The sequence below is a fragment of the Anomaloglossus baeobatrachus genome, chromosome 7 (assembly GCF_048569485.1).
Source record: "Anomaloglossus baeobatrachus isolate aAnoBae1 chromosome 7, aAnoBae1.hap1, whole genome shotgun sequence".
Classification (NCBI taxonomy): domain Eukaryota; kingdom Metazoa; phylum Chordata; class Amphibia; order Anura; family Aromobatidae; genus Anomaloglossus; species Anomaloglossus baeobatrachus.
Window position 1 is genome coordinate 297,960,153 of NC_134359.1, and position 24,418 is coordinate 297,984,570.

Consider the following 24,418-nt stretch of genomic DNA (forward strand, 5'->3'; position numbering starts at 1 on the left):
CTAGTGCTATAATGTATTACAGGTGCAGTATATAGTGATGTAATGTATTACAGGTGTAGTATATAGTGCTGTAATGTATTAATTACAGCTGCAGCATATAGTGATGTAGTCTGTGTGTGTGTGTATGTATGTATGTATGTATATATATATATATATATATATATATATACACACACACACACATATACAGTATTGGGTAGAATTGAGTTAAGTATATCAGTCCAGCCCTCTAAAAGGATCCCAAGTTTTCATGCGGCCCCATTAGAAATTTAATTGCCCACCCCTGCACTAGAGGATCATGGATGACATTCTTATCGTCAGAGGCTAAACTCTGTCGCTGAGGCCATTCAGTTTTCACCCAATGCTCTGCTGTAGCTCTACTGTCCCAGTAGCACAGAAAACAAGGGTGTTTTGTGTACCCTCCTTGCAGACCCAAAAGAAAGTTAGCCATTTTCAAATCAACACAAATGAACCACCCATGAACATTATATTGTATCCTCTCTAGAACAATCTTGATGTTTTTATATTCTTCTCTAAGTTTTACAGAATGACCTATTGCTACAGAGCCATAGTTATTTCCATTGTGTAACAGAACACATTTTAAACTTATTTTGGAACTATCAATAAAAAGCCTCCAATCCCTTGAATCATATGCTGGAAGTCCCATAAAGAGAAGTAGCCCTTCAACATCAGTACAATAGACAAGCTGGCCATCTGAATGGAAGTACTTGCGCAGTTCTGCTTCCCTGTTACCATAAAATGAGACTTGTTCCGGGATTCAACATTCGATTCTCTTGTAGTCTTGAAGCCAATAGTTCAGCAGACTCTTTTGGTAGATAAAGATCTCTAACCAGATCATTCAAAACAGACTGAGTAAACAGAATTGGTTTGTCACAATCTTCATCACATGGCTGAAAAATATCTGGACTGTCTTCTTCATCAGTATAACAATGTGAGGAGAGATCTGTGGCAATGTTTTCTGTAAGCGCAGTATGTTTTGGAACAGGTATGTCTTCACTATGGGCAACTGGTCGAATAGCTGAAGGGATACTCGGGTATTGCAAATATTGCTTGTTTTTCTTATTGAAACCTTTTACATCGACAAGGCAGAAATAGCAGTCTTCTAATGATTACTTGATTCTCTCCAAACCATAGGAACTCCAAACTGAAGTTTAGCATTCTTTCCTTGAGTCTTTAATCTCAAGCTCTCAATACAGGTTTTGCACACTTTGTGAGGATCCCAATGCTTGTCTTGGTCTCCAAGTTTTACTTTGAAGTACGCAAAATACACCCTCTTAACAAAGTCAGTAATGTTGCACCTCTGAGTCTTCACAGTAATGTTTCCACAGATTCAACAAAAAATATTTGGATCATTTGAGCACTGTCTTCTACAAGATGTAGAGGCCATTGTTAGATCAGAAAAACATCCTGCAGAGAAATACAAATATATGATAAAAGTTATCCGTTCCCCCAACACCTTAGGTATTGATTCACAAACAAAAAACAGAAAAACAGCTGGATAAAAACAATAAATATAAAAATTCATTGAAAATTTCAATAAATAAAACAATACCTGCACACGACTGTGTACATTGAAAACTGTTTGTTTACTTATCATAACAAATGGGAATTATGCATGTTCAAAGAAAACAAAAGATATTCTCACATTTATTGGGAGACTAAATCAAAACTAAATTTACCTTAGTGAACCGGCACTTTTGATACACTACTTATATTTTTCATCGTATTCATGAAAATGGGATATATACCTATAGCGCAAAAACGTGATGTGATAGAGAAATTATAAGATCAGATTTGAAATCAGCACCCTAAAATTAGTCTAAGGCCCCCTTCACACGTCCGTGAAACACGTGCGTGTTTGTTCCGTTTCCGTATATACCGGAGACACGGACAAACATGCACCAATGTTAATCTATGTTTGAGGTCACACATAATGTCCGTGTGTACGTGTCCGTGATCCGTATGTGTTTCCGTGTTGAACGGAAGCATGTCCGTTTTCTGCACGCACACATGGACCCAATGAAAGTCTATGGGTATGTGCGCACACGTTAGTAAACACGTATGCATCTCCCTATGGTCCGTGTCCGTTTGGTGTTTTTTTTTTTCTAGCAATGTCGATCATTCTTTCTATTTCTGTGTATGTCGGTCTCTCTCTGTCTGTCCCTCTCTCAGTCTGTCGGTCAGTCTCTCCCCCCCCCCCCCCTCTCATACTTACCTTCCCCGATTGGTTGCAGTGAGACACGCCCCCACGCTGAGTGACAGCTGTTTCACTGCAACCAATCACAGCAGCCGGTGGGCGGGCCTATACTGTGCAGTAAAAAAAAAAAAAAAAGACGACGTGCGGTCCCCCCCATTTTGATACCAGCCAGGGTAAAGCCACACGGCTGAAGGCTGGTATTCTCAGGATGGGGAGCTCCACGTTATGGGGAGCACCCCAGCCTAACAATATCAGCCAGCAGCTGCCCAGAATTGCCGCATCCATTAGATGCGATAGTTCTGGGACTCTACCCGGCTCTTCCCGAATTGCCCTGGTGCGTTGGCAATCGGGGTAATAAGGAGTTATTGGCATCCCATAGCTGCCAATAAGTCCTAGATTAATCATTGCAGGCGTCTATGAGACAGCCCAAATGATTAATCTGTAAGTTACAGTAAATAAACACACACAGTGAAAAAATCCTTTATTTGAAATAATAAACACTACAAAAAACCCGCGTTCACCAATTTATTAAGCCCCAAACACCCTCCCCCAGGTCCGGCGTAATCCACGGAGGTCCCTCGTCGCTTACAGCTCTGCTACATGAAGGGGACAGGAGCTGCAGAAGAACACCGCCGCTCCTGTCACCTCCACGCAGCCACTGAGGTGAGTATCGCGATCAGCTGAGCTGTCACTCAGGTAACTCGCGGCCACCGCTGGATCCTCCAACTGCGACAGCAAGTCGCCCGAGTTACAGCGATGAAGTCACAGGTGAGTTGCGGTCACGAGTGGAGGATCCAGCTATCCGCGGGTAGCCTGAGTGACGGCAGCGCTAATCGCGCTGCTCACTTCAGTCACTCAGGGAATTAGCGGTCACCGGTGAGTCCTTCACGGGTGACCGCTAATCAGTACGCGACACAGACAGAGCCACGGTATGAGGATGAAGTCGGGTGAAGTTCACCCGAGTTCATTCTCAGCACGCGACTGTCTGCTGTCAGCGGGTATGTAGCAACGACATGTTACATCACACACGGAACATTTCACATGCACATTACACTCACATGTCAGTTATGTTTCACATGCACACACGGACATTACACACGCACACACGGCTAGCATACGCAATTCACACAGATGCCACACGGACCATAAAAACGGACAAAAAAACGGGACACGGACCTGAAAAACGGCCCGTAACACACGTGCGTGTGTTTTCACGGACGTGTGAAGGGGGCCTAAAACTGTTCATGCCAGAAAATATTTTTTGGGGTTTTTTTTGTAGACCAGTGTTATTATGGTGTTCTTTTTTTACTGGACAAAATAGTGCAGCATGCAGTAATGTAGTGGTGACAAGTTGGATACAGCAATGTGGCAGGTGACAGATGGGCTCAGGGATGTTGCGGGTTTCATGCTGCTTTAGGGTCGGTCTCTTCTATGGAGGATGATTGTGACTCTGCTTTGTAGAGTAATGTGGCTGCCACCAAAACAACAAAATGCTACATATGTGCTGCAATAGCGCCTGATAAATCCCAGAATCTAACACATGTTCCGTTTTCATTGGTTACAGAATGGAGTCTGGTGACTTTAAGGACGAGCTGAACTGCTCCATCTGCCTGAGCCTCTGCACAGATCCCGTATCCCTGAGATGTGGACACTTCTTCTGCCGCTATTGTATTATCAGTGCGCTGGATGCCCAGGAGGCGGCTGGAGGGTGTTCCTGTCCTGACTGCAGAGCAGAATATCCGGAGCGTCCGGCCCTGGAGAAGAAAACAAAGATGGAGAATATAGTGGAAAAATTATCTACTGAGCCTGAGATGGAGGAGCCCAGAATCTTCTGCACTTACTGTACAAAGTCTCCTGTCCCGGCTGTGAAATCCTGTCTACACTGCGAGAACTCCCTGTGTGACGAGCACCTGACTGCCCACAACAAAACTGCTGATCATATGTTAACAGAACCCACTGGCAGCTTGGATAACAAAAGATGTTCCCTCCCCCAGAAGGTTCTGGAGTATTTCTGCCCGCATGATGCGGCTTGTCTGTGTGTGTCTTGCTGTCTGGTTGGCGAACACCAAGGACACAAGGTGGAGCTTCTAGATGAGGCTTCTGAGACCAAGAAGAAGAAATTAAGGGAATATCTGGATGAACTAAAAGAAGGAAAAGCAGAAATTCAGAAACGAGTCAAGGGTCTTCAGAATCATAAAACAAAAATCCAGGAGAAAGCCTCCGATAAGAGGAAGAATGTCAGTAACATAGTTATGGATATGAAGAAGCAACTGGAAATGGCAGAAAAGAAAGCGCTGAGTGAGGTCTCCAGGCAGGAGGAGAAGATTGTGTCCCAGATATCTCATCAGATCCAGAATCTGGAAATACAGAAGGACGAGCTGTCCAAGAAGATGCATCACGCGGAGGAGATGTGTGGTGTCACCGACCCAATAACACTCTTACAAAAAAGTGACATTACAGAGTGTAGTCTTGGAGGTGAGGAGGACACAGGGGGAGATGGTGGAGAGGTCAGTTCTGGAGATAATATGGATGTGGCTAATGTTCCTCTATCTAACACCAAAGTGCAGGATAACGGTACTGACCCAATAGCTGTGCTACGAAAATCAGACCAAGGAGTGGCTTATAATACAAGTATGGAATCTGAAGACACATCTCTAGTCAGTGACCTACATGAGACAACTGATGATATGCATATGATCACTAATGATCTGGATGAGGTTCTGATCTCACTGACTTTACACCGATGTATGAGGGATATTGTCACCAATGCAACATTACAGCTTGGATTCCATGTCCCAGACATATTGCTGGATGTGGTCACTGCTAATAAAGCTGTTATGGTTTCAAAATATTTGAAGATGGCAAGATATTCCAGAATTCTACAAAAAAGACAAAAATCATCAAAAAGATTTGTAACTTACCCCCAGGTGTTAAGCAAATGTGGCTTGTCCTTGGGACGACATTACTGGGAGGTGGAGTGGAACCAGAAAGGAATATTTGACATCGGCATGTGCTACCCCAGTATAGAGAGGAAAGGAGATAAGTCTTTGATTGGAGAAGATGATAAATCTTGGATTTTGACCCTGGAAGGTGAAGAGTACTCAGTGGTGCATAACTCTATCATAAATTCTCTTAGTTTAAAGCAAACATGTCCTAAACTTGGAGTCTTCTTAGACAATGTGGCCGGGCGTCTGTCCTTCTATGAGCTGTGTGACCCCATCAGACACTTGCACACCTTCACCGCCTCCTTCACTGAACCCCTACATGTCGTCTTCTATGTGGATAAAGGAGCCTCTGTTACAATAGTAAACTGAAGTCGAAGTCACAATACTCATTTACAGCAGCTTCATTAGGGAGCGTTTAAAAAGAGTAATTTAACCTTGATTGTTACATTGTTGTGGCCCATTAGGCAGAGGAACAGAGGCCTGTTCAGCTTTTGTTGAGGCCAAGTTGAATTTATTTTGTATTATATATAGCTTCTGAATAAATATTCCAGAACCAGAGTAGTGTGGCAGAGGTGTCATACTGATTTCCCTATGTTGACCCAACAGTCGCCAATAAAAGTATTGTCCTGATATCATTAAACACTAAGATTGTGGAGGATGATGGGAGTTATGATAATTCTGTTCTGCTTATTACATTCTGTTTAAATGTTAAAATAATAAAAGTTAAAAAAAAATAAATTACTGTAGTTCTTGTGTTATTTTATGTTCTTTTATGGTATCCAAGATTATTTTTGTTTTGGTGTTCGGCATTTGCAAATGAAGATCTCAGTAGAGGACGTCACTAGGTAAATGTGATTCTTATTGCCTCTGTGTAGTAATAATTTGCACGCATCACACCTCTTACAGGACTAAAACTACTGTGTTTCCCCAAAAATAAGACCGTGTTTTATATTATTTTTTGCCTCGAAAAATTTGCTAGCGCTTATTTTAAAGGACAACACGGGTTGGAGGTAAAAAAGGCCAAAAAAAGGCAGACACCCCCCAGGAGAATCATACTTACCAGACCTCGGACATCTGCTTTGCTCCCAGGTCCTTCTGCAAGCCACAACGGCAGCTCCCAGAAGGTCCTCGCCTGCTTCCAGCTATCATATGGACACAGAAACATCCAGAGATACCATATTGCTTCTGGCCAGCAGCGCTATGACACACGAGGACCTACGGTGGAACGCATTGTTGTGCAGTACAGTATAACCAGATGAGTGTTTATGTGTGTGTTCCACCGCATGTCTTTGGTGCATTCCACAGCGTCTTTTTTGGGGTCTGGTGAGTATGATTGCGGTCTGTCTTTCTTTTAGGGGTGTCTGCTTTTTTTAATGAAGTATCCTGCAGTGTTATTTAACTTTTAGCTGCATGGACACTTCATTATTGAACTGTAACTAGTGCTGATATTTACGGGAAACATGGTAGGAGAAGTCTAACGGAGAATGATCTGGGTGAATGTGTAGATTATAGACTAAAGGGGGCTACGATATTCCTAGCAAATGCTAGCGATATCGAGCGCGAAAGCACCCGCCACCGTCGTGCATGCGATATCGTGTGATCGCTGCCGTAGCGAACATTATCGCTACGGCAGCGTCACACGCACTTACCTGGTCGTCGTCGCTGTGACTGCCGAACAATCCCTCCCTCAAGGGGGAGGTGCGTTCGGCGTCACCGCGACGTCACTAAGCGGCCGGCCAATCAAAGTGGAGGGGCGGAGATGAGCGGGACGTAACATCCCGCCCACCTCCTTCCTTACGCATTGCAGGTGGACGTTCGTCGCTCCTGTGGTGTCACACACAGCGATGTGTGCTGCCGCAGGAGCGACGAAGAACATCGATAAACAATTAACAATTTTTTGTTTTAGGACGACCTCTCCATGGTGAACGATTTTCACCACTTTTGCGGTCGCTTAAGATCGCACATACGTGTCACACGCTGCGATATCGTTAATGACGCCGGATGTGCGTCACAAACAACGTGACCCCGACGATAATTCATTAACGATATTGTAGCGTGTAAAGCCCCCTTAAGTATCGACCCATTAGGCGGAAAACGCAGAAAAACGCAGGAAAGAATTGACATGTCCATTTTTTTTTCACTATCAAAAATGCAGCTTAAAAAATCAGTTGTGTGCGGACAGCAAAAATGAAAACTCAGACTTTGCTGGGGAAGCAAAGTCATGCAGTTTTGAGGCCAAAAACGTACCCCAAAAACGCCGCAAAAAAACGTACTGTGAGGGGATAAGTATGAACACCCCCCAGATATTATCTGATCCTCAGCTGCTGTCACTTAAGTAGCTGCCGATTTTATAAACTTTACTTTCTTGGATTTCAAAACCTATACATCCTAGCTGACCACTGAAGGTATGTATAGAATCACCTGATAGTGCCAGTATAGCACTGTATGTATAGAATCAGCCTGATTGTGCCAGTATAGCACTGTATGTATAGAATCAGCCTGATTGTGCCAGTATAGCACTGTATGTATAGAATCAGCCTGATTGTGCCAGTATAGCACTGTATGTATAGAATCAGCCTGATTGTGCCAGTATAGCACTGTATGTATAGAATCAGCCTGATAGTGCCAGTATAGCACTGTATGTATAGAATCAGCCTGATTGTGCCAGTATAGCACGGGCTTTAGGTTATATACGAAAATCCTGATGATTGGTGCGCTTTAAATCAGAGTTACATTTCTTTTTTCTTACAATGCTTACATGATTTGTATTAATTAGAAACATGTTTTGGACTTGGATCTTCAGCTTAAAACACAATGGCCCCCTATTTATCAAAGCAGTTAAGTGAGAAAATGGATGTAAAATGCTTTGAAACTTCCCAAATTTTTACACAATGCAAAATGTTCCAAAAGTTTTGTCCAGCTGCGCCAAAATGGGCAGAACAATACGTTGTGATGCTCTGCTCATAGGTTTTGTGGCAAGGAGTGTGCCACTTTCCAGACGCCGTATTCAGTGAGCAGCGAGGGTCCCTGGTAAATCAGGTCCAAAGCATTTAATAGTGCTTTACCCCCATCCTGTTGCTGGCCATGAATCTTTATTTTTCATTTTCATATTTTTCCTTTGTTTATCATTTTTTCATCCAGGTATCCATATGCGGGTTTTGGTTGTTTTTTTTGCATGACGAGTTGAAGTTTGAATGGCAGGATTTATTTTCCCATGTGATGTAATGAATAATGTGGGGGGGGGAAAAATCACTTTTTATTTTAATTTATTTATGTATTCATTGTGCGGTAACAAATCAATATGATTTTTCAGATCAGTATGATGCGGTAAAATTATTATTATTATTATTATAGCGCCATCAATTCCATGGCGCTTTACATGTGAAAGGGGTAGACAAAATAGGGACGAGTACAATAATCATAAACAATACAAAACACAGACAGGTACAGGAGAAGAGAGGACCCTGCCCGCGAGTGCTCACAGTCTACAAGGGATAGGTGAGGATACAGTAGGTTAGGGTAGAGCTAATTGTGCGGTGCTGTATCACACTGAGGGTTACGGCAGGTTGTAGGCTTGTCGGAAGAGGTGGGTCTTCAGGTTCCTTTTGAAGCTTGTCAAGTTAGGCGAGAGTCTGATGTGTTGAGGCAGAGCATTCCAGAGTAAAGGGGAGGCATGGGAGAAATCTTGGATGCGATGGTGGGATGAGGAGATGAGAGGGGAGCAGAGAAGGAGATCTTGTGAAGATCGAAGGTTACGTGCAGGTAGGTACCGGGAGACTAGGTCAGAGATGTAGGGAGGAGACAGGTTGTGGATGGCTTTGTAGATCATGGTTAGGATTTGAACCCTCCAACTTTATTTTTTTTTAGTTTATAAGTGAAAAAAGAAATAAATGGTTTGCGTTAAAATGTTTCTGAAACCTGTAACTGCTTTATATCCCCATTGATGGAACTGACGCAGGACCTGTTGTTTTTGTATACAGCATGTTGATCACTTTAAATTGCATTGGAATTGACTGAAAAATGACAATTCTGGCTCTTCGTTCTTTTGGGGACATTCACCATACGGATTATATAACATTATATTTTGATCACGTTTTTACGGACCCTGTGACACCAATTTTCTTCGGCGCTCCATTGGGAGACCCAGACGATTGGGTGTATAGCACTGCCTCCGGAGGCCACACAAAGCAATTACACTAAAAAGTGTAAGGCCCCTCCCCTTCTGGCTATACACCCCCAGTGGGATCACTGGCTCACCAGTTTTCTGCTTTGTGCGAAGGAGGTCAGACATCCACGCATAGCTCCACTGTTTAGTCAGCAGTAGCTGCTGACTATATCGGATGGAAGAAAAGAGGGCCCATATGGGGCCCCCAGCATGCTCCCTTCTTACCCCACTTGCGGTTTGTAAGGTTGAGGTACCTATTGCTGGTACGGAGGCTGGAGCCCACATGCTGTTTTCCTTCCCCATCCCCCTGTGGGGCTCTGAGGAAGTGGGATCTTACCGGCCACCAAGCCCTGAGGCCGGGCTCCATCCACAGACCCATAGAACCTGCTGGATGTGGAGCGGGAGTGCCGTTCAGGGACAAGGCCCTGCAACTTTCAGGTACTCTGGGTCCCCGTATGACAGGCCACGCACATCCCAGACTTGCTGGGTGTGCTAGTGCGCCGGGGACTGTAGCGCTGTGCGCTGGGCTTATAGTCCCCGCAGATTACTGGGGGACTTTATGTGTGTGGATCGCCGCGCCGACTGCCCCTGGAGCGGCGGCGCAGCTGCGACTTGTAGTGCGCCGGGGACGCGCCGACCGCGCTTTTACGGCGGCGGCGCTTCTAACTTTAGTTCCCGGTTTGTTCTGCGGCCTAGCTCCGCTTCGTTAACGCCCCCCACCCTGTCAATCAGGGTAGGGGAGAGACGTTGTTCAATCGGCAGCGCCGAGGGCTGGAGCACGATTTACATGCTCCAGCCCTCTCACTGAGCACAGTAGGACACAGGCTTCGCGCTTTTTCTCTGTGCACGCCCTAGGCCCGCCCCCAGGCTTGCAGCTCCCCAGGACGCCGGCAGCCATTATACACATGCAGTCTGGCTGGAGAACGGACGCAGGCTCTGGGGGACCCAGGCTAGGGATTTCTGGCGACCACACACCCGCGCTAAGCGGGCGGTAAGCAGCACATACGTGCGGCCCCACTAGTGCCACAGTGTTATATTTGTGTACTGTTTTTCGCTGTACCAGATATATTTATATATATATATACTGCACTGTTTGGTCGCTTCTTGGCTGTATACCCTGTATTACTCTGGGGAGACAACAACATGTCATCCACAAAACGCAAGGGTGCCAAGGCAAGGGCTGCTTACACTGCTTGTACAGCATGTGGGGCTAATCTACCAGCAGGCTCCAACGACTCTCATTGTGTGCAATGTTCGGTCCCAGTGGCACTTCGTCAGCCAGAGCCTATGGTGGTGGTAGCCCAGGCAGAGTCGCCTGCGAACCCTGCCCCGGTGACGGGGTCAGAATTTGCAGTTTTTGCTGATAAAATGTCTGTGACTATGGCAAAAATCCTGGAAACCTTGCAGTCCAGGCCAGTTGCTCAGACCATGGACACCGCTGTGTCTATGTTCCCCGGCCCCCCTCAGCTGGAATTAATCCGTAATTCAAGGGGGTCCCAGGCATCACACGCTGAGGGCTCTGACTCCGATGACAGTCCCAGTCCGCCTAAGCGAGCTCGCTGGGAGAGACCCTCCACGTCATCACGCGGATCAGGGTCTCAGCGAGAAGGGTCTCTATATCATGACTCAGAGGTGGGTGATCAGGAGTCTTGTCCTGACGCCGCACTCAATTTGGATACGCCAGATGGTGACGCCATGGTAAATGACCTTATAGCGGCCATCAATAGGCTGTTGGATATTTCTCCCCCAGCCCCTTCTGCAGAGGAGACAGCTGCACAGCAGGAGAAATTCCATTTCCTGTATCCCAAGCGTAAATTGAGTACTTTTCTGGACCACTCTGACTTCAGAGAATCCATCCAGAAACACAATACTTATCCGGACAAGCGTTTTTCTAAACGCCTTAAGGATACACGTTATCCTTTTCCCCCTGACGTGGTCAAACGCTGGACCCAGTGTCCAAAAGTGGACCCTCCAATATCCAGGCTTGCAGCTAGATCCATAGTTGCAGTGGAGGATGGGGCTTCACTTAAAGATGCCAATGACAGACAGATGGACCTTTGGTTGAAATCTGTCTATGAAGCTATCGGCGCGTCGTTTGCTCCAGCATTCGCGGCCGTGTGGGCGCTCCAAGCTATTTCAGCTGGTCTGGCACAGGTGGACTCTCTCATACGTCCAGCAGTGCCGCAAGTGGCGTCCCTAACTACACAAATGTCTGCGTTTGCGACCTACGCTATCAATGCGGTACTGGACTCTACGAGCCGTACCTCAATGGCATCCACCAACTCTGTAGTTTTGCGCAGAGCCTTGTGGTTAAAAGAATGGAAAGCAGATTCTGCTTCTAAAAAATGTTTAACCAGCTTGCCATTATCTGGAGACAGACTGTTTGGTGAGCAATTGGCTGAAATCATTAAACAATCCAAGGGTAAGGACTCCTCCTTACCCCAGCCCAGATCAAGCAAACCTCCACAGAGGAAGTGGCAGTCAAAGTTTCGGTCCTTTCGAGGCTCGGGCAAGCCCCAATTCTCCTCGTCCAAAGGGACTCAGAAAGAGCAAAGGAGCTCTGATTCCTGGCGGGCTCACTCACGCCCCAAGAAAGCAACCGGAGGTACCGCTTCCAAGGCGGCTGCCTCATGACTTTCGGCCGCCTCCCTCCGCATCCTCGGTCGGTGGCAGGCTCTCCCGCTTTTGCGACATTTGGCTGCCACAGGTCAAAGACCGGTGGGTAACAGACATTTTGTCTCACGGGTACAGGATAGAGTTCAGTTCTCGTCCTCCGCCTCGGTTCTTCAGAACTTCCCCACATCCCGACCGAGCAGATGCCCTTCTGCAGGCGGTGAATTCTCTAAGAGCAGAAGGAGTGGTGGTCCCTGTTCCTCTTCAGGAACGAGGTCAAGGTTTTTACTCCAATCTCTTTGTGGTGCCAAAAAAGGACGGCTCATTCCGTCCTGTTCTGGACCTAAAACTGCTCAACAAGCATGTGAACGCCAGGCGGTTCCGGATGGAATCCCTCCGCTCAGTCATTGCCTCAATGCAACCTTCATGGCACGGTCTCGCGATCAAAGAGCGCTGGCGGCAGACGCCCTAGTGCAAGATTGGTCGCAGTTCCGGCTCCCTTATGTGTTTCCACCTCTGGCACTCTTGCCCAGAGTGCTACGCAAGATCAGATCCGATTGCAGCCGCGTCATACTCGTCGCCCCAGACTGGCCGAGGAGGGCGTGGTATCCGGATCTGTGGCAGCTCACGGTCGACCAACCGTGGACACTACCAGACCGACCAGACTTACTGTCCCAAGGGCCGTTTTTCCATCGGAATTCTGCGGCCCTGAACCTGACTGTGTGGCCATTGAGTCCTGGATCCTAGCGTCTTCAGGATTATCCCAAGGGGTCGTTGCCACCATGAGACAGGCTAGGAAGCCCACGTCCGCTAAGATCTACCACAGAACGTGGAGGATATTCTTATCCTGGTGCTCTGCTCAGGGAGTGTCTCCCTGGCCATTTGCATTGCCTACCTTTCTTTCTTTCCTGCAATCTGGGTTAGAAAAAGGTTTGTCGCTCGGCTCCCTTAAAGGTCAGGTCTCGGCGCTATCCGTCTTTTTTCAGAGGCGTTTGGCACGCCTTCGTAAGGTGCGCACGTTCCTACAGGGGGTTTGCCATATCGTACCCCCGTACAAGCGGCCGTTAGATCCATGGGATCTGAACAGGGTACTAGTTGCCCTCCAGAAGCTGCCCTTCGAGCCTCTGAGGGAGGTTTCACTTTCTAGACTATCACAGAAAGTGGCTTTTCTGGTAGCGATCACATCTCTTCGGAGAGTGTCTGAGCTGGCAGCGCTGTCATCCAAGGCTCCCTTCCTGGTCTTCCACCAGGACAAGGTAGTGCTGCGCCCCATTCAGGAGTTTCTCCCGAAGGTGGTATCCTCTTTTCATCTTAATCAGGATATCTCTTTGCCTTCGTTTTGTCCTCATGCAGTTCATCAGTATGAGAAGAATTTACATTTTTTAGATCTGGTGAGAGCACTCAGAATCTACATTTCCCGCACGGCGCCCTTGCGCCGTTCGGATGCACTCTTCGTCCTTGTCGCTGGTAAGCGCAAAGGGTCGCAGGCTTCTAAGGCCACCCTGGCTCGATGGATCAAAGAACCAATTCTTGAAGCCTACCGTTCTGCTGGGCTTCCGGTTCCATCAGGGCTGAAGGCCCATTCTACCAGAGCCGTGGGTGCGTCCTGGGCATTGCGACACCAGGCTACGGCTCAACAGGTGTGCCAGGCAGCTACCTGGTCGAGTCTGCACACTTTCACCAAACATTATCAGGTGCATACCTATGCTTCGGCGGACGCCAGCCTAGGTAGAAGAGTCCTGCAGGCGGCAGTTGCCTCCCTATAGGGGAGGGCTGTCTTTGCAGCTCTAACATGAGGTATTTCTTTACCCACCCAGGGACAGCTTTTGGACGTCCCAATCGTCTGGGTCTCCCAATGGAGCGCCGAAGAAGAAGGGAATTTTGTTACTTACCGTAAATTCCTTTTCTTCTAGCTCCTATTGGGAGACCCAGCACCCGCCCTGTTGTCCTTCGGGATTTTTGGTTTGTTTGCGGGTACACATGTTGTTCATGTTGAACGGTTTTCAGTTCTCCGATGTTACTCGGAGTGAATTTGTTTAAACCAGTTATTGGCTTTCCTCCTTCTTGCTTTTGCACTAAAACTGGTGAGCCAGTGATCCCACTGGGGGTGTATAGCCAGAAGGGGAGGGGCCTTACACTTAGTGTAATTGCTTTGTGTGGCCTCCGGAGGCAGTGCTAAACACCCAATTGTCTGGGTCTCCCAATAGGAGCTAGAAGAAAAGGAATTTACGGTAAGTAACAAAATTCCCTTCTTTTTTCCCTTTATTTTAGAAACAAGAAAAGGAGGTTGATTTTAATTTCTATATTTTTTAATATCCTTTTTTTCACTTTATTTTTTAGTCCCCATAGGTGATTTACATCTGCGATCCTTCGATCACTTGTTCAACAAGTGCTGCAGTAAATAGGTAAAATGATGGTCTCCTGTGTACCAAAATGGCAGACATGGAAACCCATCGACACACCACAATCACTTTAGGCTGCTTTCACACTTGCGTTCAGCGCAATCCGCCGCTATGGAGAATAGCGCAGTCTGTTAACGCACTGCGCTATTCTCCATAGACTTGTATTGATGACGCACCGTAACGCACAGTGCCGTCACTTCTATGTAGAGTGATCGCTTGTGGTTGCACTGTGCGGTTGTCAGCGCTGACATCATGTAATTTTGTAGTCAGGAAGAGAGTTCAGTTTTGCACTAGGAACTCTCTGTTCAGAATCCTGGACGCCCGGCACTTACTAGGCCTGGTCATGAGGGTAGAGGATGCGTGCACAGAAGGGAGCACTGCCCAGGTATGAGAACCACGGAGGACTAGGGTAGCTGGAAATCTCATCTCTAGGCTGCAGCGCTTCTGCATGTGCCGCAGCCCCTTCATTCAGTGGATTGTTGTGGGTCCCGGAAGTAAACCCCCACTAATCTATATATATAATTGCCTTATTCTGTCTGTCTGTCTGTCTGTCTGTCTGTCATGCTCCAAAATTGTGTCCTTACGGTGACACAAAGCTGATTGGCCGCTGGGCTCGCCATGGCCCCGCCCCCCCACACAGATTGGCCGCTCGCCCAGGCTGCGCCCCCACACGGATTGGCCAGCCGCTCGCCCAGGCTCCGCCCCCCCCACAGATTGGCCTCTCGCCCCGGCACCCTGCAGGCATTGGCAATTCGGCCACGCTCCGCCCCCCTCACGCAATGCACGCTAGCTCTGGCCCCGCCCCCTCCCTCCCCCCGCGCATTCCCCGAACTGACACGGCGGCTGTCACGGAGGTGAGTACTGTACTCCCCAGCCCCCCCCCCCCCCGGCCCCCGCTCGCACGGGAGTGGTGTGGATACGTTGGTAACCATGCTCGCATGGTTACAAGCGCATCAAGGTCCTGCTGCTGCGGAAGATCCACACGCACACACAACAGCACACACACAAACATACACACACATCAGATCACACTCACTCTCACACACACCTCACACACACCTCACATCGCATCCACACACTCACAGCATCCGGCGATATCGCTTGCTTCTCGGCCTCGATACTGTGCTGTTGTGACCTTCCAGGACCTGACGGAGGATCACATGGCCTGAAGCATGTGGTATCTCCGGATGTTGTGACTGTGAGCGCGTATGTGCGATATCGTCAGTGTCTGTGTGTGTGAGTGGATGCGATCGGGTGTGTGTGAGTGGATGCGATCGGGTGTGTGTGAGTGGATGCAATCGGGTGTGTGTGAGTGGATGCGATCGGGTGTTTGTGAGTGGATGCGATCGGGTGTGTGTGAGTGGATGCGATCGGGTGTGTGTGAGTGGATGCGATCGGGTGTGTGAGTGTCGGCAGAGGAGCACGGCGTGCTGGAGGAGGCTGGGAGCAGAGAGGCTGATCATGGGGAAGGCTGGGAGGGGGAGGCTGATGCTGGGGGAGACTGGGAGGGGAAGGCTGATGCTGAAGGAGGCTGGGAGGGGGAGGCTGGGAGGAGAGAGGCTGATCCTGGGGAAGGCTGGGAAGGGGAGGCTGATGCTGAGGGAGGCTGGAAGGAGAGAGGCTGATGCTGGGATGAGAGAGGCTGATGCTGGGAGGAGAGAGGCTGATGCTGGGGGAGGCTGGGAGAGGGAGGATGATGCTGGGACGAGGGAGGCTGATGTTGGTGGAGGCTGATGCTTGGGGAGGCTGATGCTGGGGGAGGCTGGAAGGAGAGAGGCTGATGCTGGTGGAGGCTGATGCTTGGGGAGGCTGATGCTGGGGGAGACTGGGAGGGGAAGGCTGATGCTGAGGGAGGCTGGGAGGAAGGAGGCTGGGAGGAGAGAGGCTGATGCTGGGGAAGGCTGGGAACGGGAGGCTGATGCTGAGGGAGGCTGGAAGGAGAGAGGCTGATGCTGGGGGAGGCTGGAAGGAGAGAGGCTGATGCTGGTAGAGGCTGATGCTTGGGGAGGCTGATGCTGGGGGAGACTGGGAGCGGAAGGCTGATGCTGAGGGAGGCTGGGAGGGGGAGGCTGGGAGGAAGGAGGCTGGGAGGAGAGAGGCTGATCCTGGGGAAGGCTGGGAAGGGGAGGCTGATGCTGAGGGAGGCTGGAAGGAGAGAGGCTGATGCTGGGGGAGGCTGGGAGGAGAGAGGCTGATGCTGGGGAAGGCTGATGCTGAGGGAGGCTGGGAGGGGAAAGCTGATGCTGGGGAAGGCTGGGAGGACGGAGGCTGGGAGGAGAGAGGCTGATCCTGGGGAAGGCTGGGAGAGGGAGGCTGATGCTGGAGGAGGCTGGAAGGAGAGAGGCTGATGCTGGCGGAGGCTGATGCTGGGGGAGGCTGGAAGGAGAGAGGCTGATGCTGGTGGAGGCTGATGCTTGGGGAGGCTGGGAGAGGGAGGCTGATGCTGAGGGAGGTTGGGAGTCTGGGAGAGGTAGGCTGAGAGAAGAGAGGCTGATGCTGGGGGAGGCTGATGCTGGGGGAGGCTGGGAGAGGGAGGCTAATGCTGGGGGAGGGTGGGAGGAGGGAGGCTGGGAGGAGAGAGGCTGATGCTGGGGAAGGCTGGGAGGAGAGAGGCTGATGCTGGGGACAGAGAGGAGAGGCTGATGCTGGGAGGAGAGAGGCTGATGCTGGGAGGAGAGAGGCTGATGCTGGGAGGAGAGAGGCTGATGCTGGGGGCAGAGAAGCTGATGCTGGGGGCAGAGAGGCTGATGCTGGTGCAGCATGGGGGATGGAGCACGATGGGGGGGGTGCGCAGCATCGGGGATGGAGCATGATGGGGGGGTGCGCAGCATCGGGGATGGAGTACAATGGGGAGTGCGGAGTATGGCGGATGGAGCACGTTTGGGAGTGCGCAGCATGGCGGATGGAGCACGTTTGGCAGTGCGCAGCATGGCGGATGGAGCACATTTGGGAGTGCGCAGCATGGGAGATGGAGCACGATGGGGGGTGCGCAGCATAGGGGATGGAGCACGATGGGGAGTGCGCTGCATGGGGGATGGAGCATGTTTGGGAGTGCGCACCTCCCCCCAACACACACACACACACACGCACACACACACACACACGCGCGCGCGCACTGCACAACACACCACACACTACACACACACACACTGGGAACCACAAACAACTGCCCTACACAGACACCCACACACACAGACAACGCTGCACACACACAACACCCAACACACAAACACCGCGGCACACACAAATATACGCACATACCGCACAACACACACATTGCACAAAACATACCTCCCCCCAAAACACACCACACACACACAAACCGCACAACACACACACAACGCTACAGACACACAGCACTCCACAAACAACGCAACACACGCAACACACATACAACACCGCTCTCACCCCCCGCCACACCCAGAGAACACCCAGAACATGTACAGCCCCTACACAAACACTTGGTAACTACACACAACAACATCTATATATATATATATATATATATATATATATATATATATAACAAAAATCATACATGAACTACACAATACGTAAATTCTAGAATACCCGATGCGTAGAATCGGGCCACCTTCTAGTCAAATATAATTACCTATCCCCAGACACAGGCTATCAATTTTATTAGAAAAATTAATAAACCCTCAAGTTAATCCTCCCTACTAGAGTCGGCTCTGAACTGCCATCTTGTGCAATCCCAGCATGCCTAGCAGTTTATTATAAATCACCATGGCTTTGAGGATAGCGCATGACTGCTGCGACCACTGATTGATCACTGCTGCGACCACTGATTGATCACTGCTGCGACCACTGCTTGATCACTGCTGTGGACACTGATTGATCACTGCTGGGACCACCGATTGATCACTGCTGCGGACACTGATTGATCACTGCTGGGACCACCGATTGATCACTGCTGTGGACACTGATTGATCACTGCTGCAACCACGGATTGACACTGCTGCGGCAACTGATTGACACTGCTGCAACCACTGATTGACACTGCTGCGGCCACTGATTAAATGACTGCTGCAGACACTGAGTGATCACTGCTGCTGCCCCTGATTGATCTCTTCTGCGGCTTCTGATCACTGTGGCAGCCACTAAATGATCACTGTGGCAGCCCCTGATTGATCACTGCTGCTGCCACTGATTGATAACTGCTGAGACTACTGATTGATCTCTGCTGCTGCCTCTGATTGATCACTGCTGGGACTACTGATTGATTGCTGCGAGTCACCACTGATTGATCAGTGCTGGGGGACTGATTTATCACTCTTGGGACCAATGTTTATACACTGCTGCTGCTGCCACTGATTGATCGCTGCTGCAGCCACTGTTTGATCCCTGACCACTGATTGATCACCCATGCGCCCACTGATTGATCACTGCTGGGGTCACTGATTAATCACTGCTGTGGCCACTGATTGATCTCTGCTGAGGCCTCTAATCACTGCTGGGGTCACTGATTGATCCCTGCTGGGGCCACTGATCACTGCTGGGGCCACAGATTGATATCTGCTGAGGCCTCTGATTGATCACTGCTGCAGCCACTGATTGATCTCTGCTGCGGACACTGATTGATCACTGCTGTGGACACTGATTGATCACTGCTGCGGACACTGATTGATCACTGCTGCGGACACTGATTGATCACTGCTGCGGACACTGATTGATCACTGCTGCGGACACTGATTGATCACTGCTGTGGACACTGATTGATCACTGCTGCGGACACTGATTGATCTCTGCTGTGGACACTGATTGATCACTGCTGAGGCCTCTAATCACTGCTGGGGTCACTGATTGATCTCTGCTGGGGCCACAGATTGATATCTGCTGAGGCCTCTGATTGATCACTGCTGCAGCAACTGATTGATCTCTGCTGTGGACACTGATTGATCACTGCTGTGGACACTGATTGATCACTGCTGTGGACACTGATTGATCACTGCTGTGGACACTGATTGATCACTGCTGCGGACACTGATTGATCACTGCTGTGGACACTGATTGATCACTGCTGCAGCCACTGATTGATCTCTGCTGCGGACACTGATTGATCACTGCTGTGGACACTGATTGATCACTGCTGCAGCCACTGATTGATCTCTGCTGCGGACACTGATTGATCACTGCTGCGGCCACTGATTGATCACTGCTGTGGACACTGATTGATCACTGCTGTGGACACTGATTGATCACTGCTGTGGACACTGATTGATCACTGCTGTGGACACTGATTGATCACTGCTGCGGACACTGATTGATCACTGCTGTGGACACTGATTGATCACTGCTGCAGCCACTGATTGATCTCTGCTGCGGACACTGATTGATCACTGCTGCGGCCACTGATTGATCACTGCTGTGGACACTGATTGATCACTGCTGTGGACACTGATTGATCACTGCTGTGGACACTGATTGATCACTGCTGTGGACACTGATTGATCACTGCTCCTTTGAATTTATTAAGAAACGCGAGCACAGTAATAAATGTCCTATTTCTCCTCACATTAAAGCCTTCTTCTCCTCTGTGTGAGGTAAATCGTCTTCTGTGAGGAAATGTCACATCTCACATAACACCATTTACCTCACACAGATGGGAATCATTGTGTAACTGAGGAGCCTGAGATCAGCGACACGGGGAGATTTACCTCACACTGCACCCGCCGCCATTACTGGAGCCAGCAGCCGGGGAGGGGCGGGACCAGCGGCCATTCCACACAACTGACCTTCATGGGCGGGGCTACCCGGGACTGCGCGGAGGGATCTCTGATCGACAGCTTCTCATTTGCCGCTTGAACGTTCAATCAAACGACTGACCCCGCCCACTACATGAGACACGCAGCTTGGAGAGTCTTCCCGCGCTCTGAGACCACGTGACCCCGCCTCCGCTTATATACTGACCCTGAGGTAAAAACGCGGCAAACGGGAGGTGAGCAGCGGAGAGGAGACGCAGACGGATACCCGGCCTGTGAGGTAAGTGACGACGGTGTCCAGCCACTACACACACAGATACACACACACACACACACACACACACACACACACACACACACGTGGTGTGATATATGTAGGGGAGATTTATTAAAGCTTTTGGTTATATATAGGTATATATCTGAGAATATATACACACCCCTATAGATTTATGTTATGAGATGGAACAGTCTTAAAGGGAACCTGTCCCCAGGTTTGCTCCCTATAACCTGCGGCCACCACTGAGCCCCTATATATTTACAGTATCTTATCTCAGTATCTGGTCCCTTTCGGCAGCTTTTAGAGAGTTAACAAGTTCTGCATCTCGGCTATGGCCCATATAGGATGAAAATACCCTCTGAACCTTGCGCCAACCCATTGTTAAATGGAAGTAGTCGCCCTTGTAAAATAAAAAACACCCTACATCCAGGCCCTGTGCACACATTGTGGTTTTTTATGCAGTTTTTATTAAAAAAATCTGCATCAAAATCTGCATGCCTCTCCTGAAGCCAGCAAATTCTGTGGACTCTTTGATTTTCTGTGCACACGGAGCGCTTTTTCCCCCCGTGCAGTTTTGATGCAGAAAAAAATTTGCAGCATGTCAGTTATTGGTCAGGTGCAGCGGCGTTTTTTCACCCATTTACTTAAATGCATTGATTTTCTTGATGGTCCAAAACAAAAACGTACCAAAACCGCATCCGGTTTTGATGCGTGTTTTTTGCCACAGCATGCAGATCTGGGGCAAAAAATGTTTGTGCCAAATTTGCAGGGTGTGCATATAGACTTACCGTCCATGCAGCATGCGGTCCAGTGATGTTGCGAGTGCGCACATAACCTAGTTATGTCACATGACCCCTGCTTCTAATTAGCGGCCTCCAGTGGTTGCTGCACTCTCAATTCTTAAAGGGGTGGTTCACACATTTTTTTTTTTTCCCCAATGATTCTCACTTACCATTGTCTGCATCTTCTGCATTGGCTTCCGTTTCCATTTCTGGCACTGAGCGGCGCTATGCTGCACGCTCAGTGCCGGTCACATGACCCCCTGGAGCTGTGGCCGCCGGCATCCTCTGACGTCCCGGCATTTCCGGGCTCTCAAACAAGACGGGTACGTCACAGGATGCCGGCGCCACTCAGATTGAGTGACAGGGCTGTGGGCGGTGACTACCGCACGTCACAGCTCAGCATCGAGGGGAGGATCCGGAGGACGTCTGTGTGGAGCCGGCGTCCTGCAGATGGTGAGGCTGAGGCACGGGGCGCCAGTGTGCAGTGCAGGGGGGGGGGGTCTTCAGCTGAATCCCCCCCTGCATGTAAGTATGTGATCACACTGTCCACCCGCCCGCTCTGCTGCGATGTCAGGAGAGCGGCCGGTGTCGGGCAGTGTGATCGTGTGCTCCTCCCAGCAGCAAGACACTGACAGGCATGTCACCGCTGTGCTCTGCCATCTGTCCTGCTGCATGGGACCAACTGTCTGCACTCTGTCACCTGCACCACAAGTCACAGAGTGGAGACAGTTGGTGACAGAGCACTTCTGCCCCCCCCCTCTTCTTTCCCCACTCTCTTCTCCCCCCCTCTCTTCTCCCCCCCCTCTCTATCCCCCCCCTCCCTCTCTCTCCCCCCTCCCTCTCTCTCCCCCCTCCCTCTCTCTCCCCCCTCCCTCTCTTCTCCCCCCCTCCCTCTCTTTCCCCCCCCTCCCTCTCTTTCCCCCCCCTCCCTCTCTTCTCCCCCCCGCTCGCTCTCTTCTCCCCCCCGCTCGCTCTCTTCTCCCCCCCCCTCTCTCTTCTCCCCCCTCTCTCTCTTCTCCCCCCCTCTCTCTCTTCTCCCCCCTCTCTCTCTTCTCCCCCCCTCGCTCTCTTCTCCCCCCCTCTCTCTCTTCTCCCCCCCTCTCTCTCTTCTCCCCCCTCTCTTCTCCCCCCTCTCTCTCTTCTCCCCCCCTTGCTCTCTTCCCCCCCGCTCGCTCTCTTTTCCCCCCCGCTCGCTCTCTTTCCCCCCCGCTCGCTCTCTTTCCCCCCGCTCGCTTTTTTTCCCCCCGCTCGCTCTCTTTTCCCCCCCGCTCGCTCTCTTTTCCCCCCCGCTCGCTCTCTTTTCCCCCCCGCTCGCTCTCTTTCCCCCCCCCGCTCGCTCTCTTCTCTCCCCCTCTCTTCTCCCCCTGTCTCTCTTCTCCCCCCCTCTCTCTCTTCTCCCCCCCTCTCTCTCTTCTCCCACCCTCTCTCTCTTCTCCCCCCCTCTCTCTCTTCTCCCCCCCTCTCTCTCTTCTCCCCCCTCTCTCTCTTCTCCCCCCTCTCTCTCTTCTCCCCCCTCGCTCTCTTCTCCCCCCCGCTCGCTCTCTTCCCCCCCCCCCGCTCGCTCTCTTTTCCTCGCTCTCTCCTGGCATGGTCAGTACAGAAATCTCTCCATCGTGGAGGGGTGAGAGGGAGTAATAAACATGGAGTCCCTACTGTGTCTGTGTATTTATTTCTAATAAAGTATTTTTCTCTGTGTGATGTCTTTTGTTTTTTTTTTTTTAAACCCTTTGTTGGAGATTCTTAATGGCCAGGTTAAACTTGGCCTGACATTAAGAATCTCGGGCTTTATACCAGCTGGTAAAACATAGCTGGTATTAACCCCTTATTACCCAGCGTGCCACCTGCCACCAGGGCCACTGGAAGAGTTGGATACAGCGCCTGAAGATGGCGCTTCTATGAAAGCGCCATTTTCTGGGGCAGCTGTGGACTGCAATTCGCAGTGGGGGGCCCAGAAAGTTTGGGCACCCTGCACTGTGGATTCCAATCCCCAGCTGCCTAGTTGTACCTGGCTGGACTCAAAAATTTGGCGAAGCCCACATCATTTTTTTTTTTTTTAATTTCATGAAATTCATGAAAAAAAAGGGCTTCTCTATATTTTTGGTTCCCAGCCGGGTACAACTAGGCAGCTGGGGGTTGGGGGCAGCCCGTAGCTGCCTGCTGTACCTGGCTAGCATACAAAAATATGGCGAAGCCCACGTCATTTTCTTAAAAACGTTTTCAGGGAAAAACCTTTATAAAAAAAAAATGCTTCCCTGCATTTCTATTGCCAGTGAAAGTAACACCAAGCAGCGGGGGCTAGCAGCCAGTAGCTGCTTTGGTTACCCTTAGCAATAGAAAATGCAGCGGGAGCCCACAAACAATGTGATTTTTTTGTTTTTTTATTTTTAATGAATTTTTTTTTAAAAAAATCTGCATGGGCTTCTCCCATCGAGCACCAGAGCATTTTACTGCTCAATTCATCCCAAGTAATCAGATGACTCCAGTGTCGGCCGATTACTTGTTCTGTGTCCCCCTGCATCCATTGCAGCGTGTACGGGCTGTGAGGTCAGCGGAGTGGAGACAGTGACATGCTCTGCTCTGACACATAGTGTGCTGCATGTCACTATCTTTCTCCACTCTGGCACTTGTTGTGCAGGTGACCGGATGCTACATGTCACTAACTGTCTCCACTATGGGACTTGTTGTGCAGGTGAGAGTGTATACAGTTGGTACTATGCAGCAGAAATCACAGAGTGGGGCAGTTAGTGACATGTATCATCCGGTCACCTGCACAACAAGTCCCAGAGTGGAGACAGTGACATGCTCTGCTCTGACACGTAGTGTGCTGCATGTAACTATCTTTCACCACTCTGGTACTTGTTGTGCAGGTGACCGGATGATACATGTCACTAACTGCCCCACTCTGAGACTTGTTCATGTGAGAGAGTGTATACAGTTGGAACAATGCAGCAGAAGTCACAGAGTGGAGCAAGTTAGTGACATGTATCATCCGGTCACCTGCACAACAAGTCCCAGAGTGGAGACAGTGACATGCTCTGCTCTGACACATAGTGTGCTGCATGTCACTATCTTTCACCACTCTGGGACTTGTTGTGCAGGTGACCGGATGATACATGTCAATAACTGCTCCACTCTGAGACTTGTTCAGGTGAGAGTGTATACAGTTGGAACAATGCAGCAGAAGTCACAGAGTGGAGCAAGTTAGTGACATGTATCATCCGGTCACCTGCACAACAAGTCCCAGAGTGGATACAGTGACATGCAGCACACTGTGTCAGAGCAGAGCATGTCAC

The 24,418-nt window shown here is 49.7% G+C and overlaps 1 protein-coding gene across 2 annotated transcripts in view; it reads left to right on the plus strand.

Moving 5' to 3' along the window:
- Positions 1-5,825, plus strand: part of LOC142246487 (E3 ubiquitin/ISG15 ligase TRIM25-like) — a 32,441-nt gene extending 26,616 nt beyond the window's left edge. For both annotated transcript variants that reach the window (XM_075319549.1, XM_075319548.1), the window contains one exon: positions 3,783-5,825. In XM_075319549.1, coding sequence (XP_075175664.1) covers positions 3,784-5,532 — 1,749 coding nt within the window. In that variant the 5' untranslated portion in view covers position 3,783 and the 3' untranslated portion in view covers positions 5,533-5,825. The remainder of the gene's footprint in view (positions 1-3,782) is intronic.
- The last annotated feature ends 18,593 nt before the right edge of the window (positions 5,826-24,418 follow it).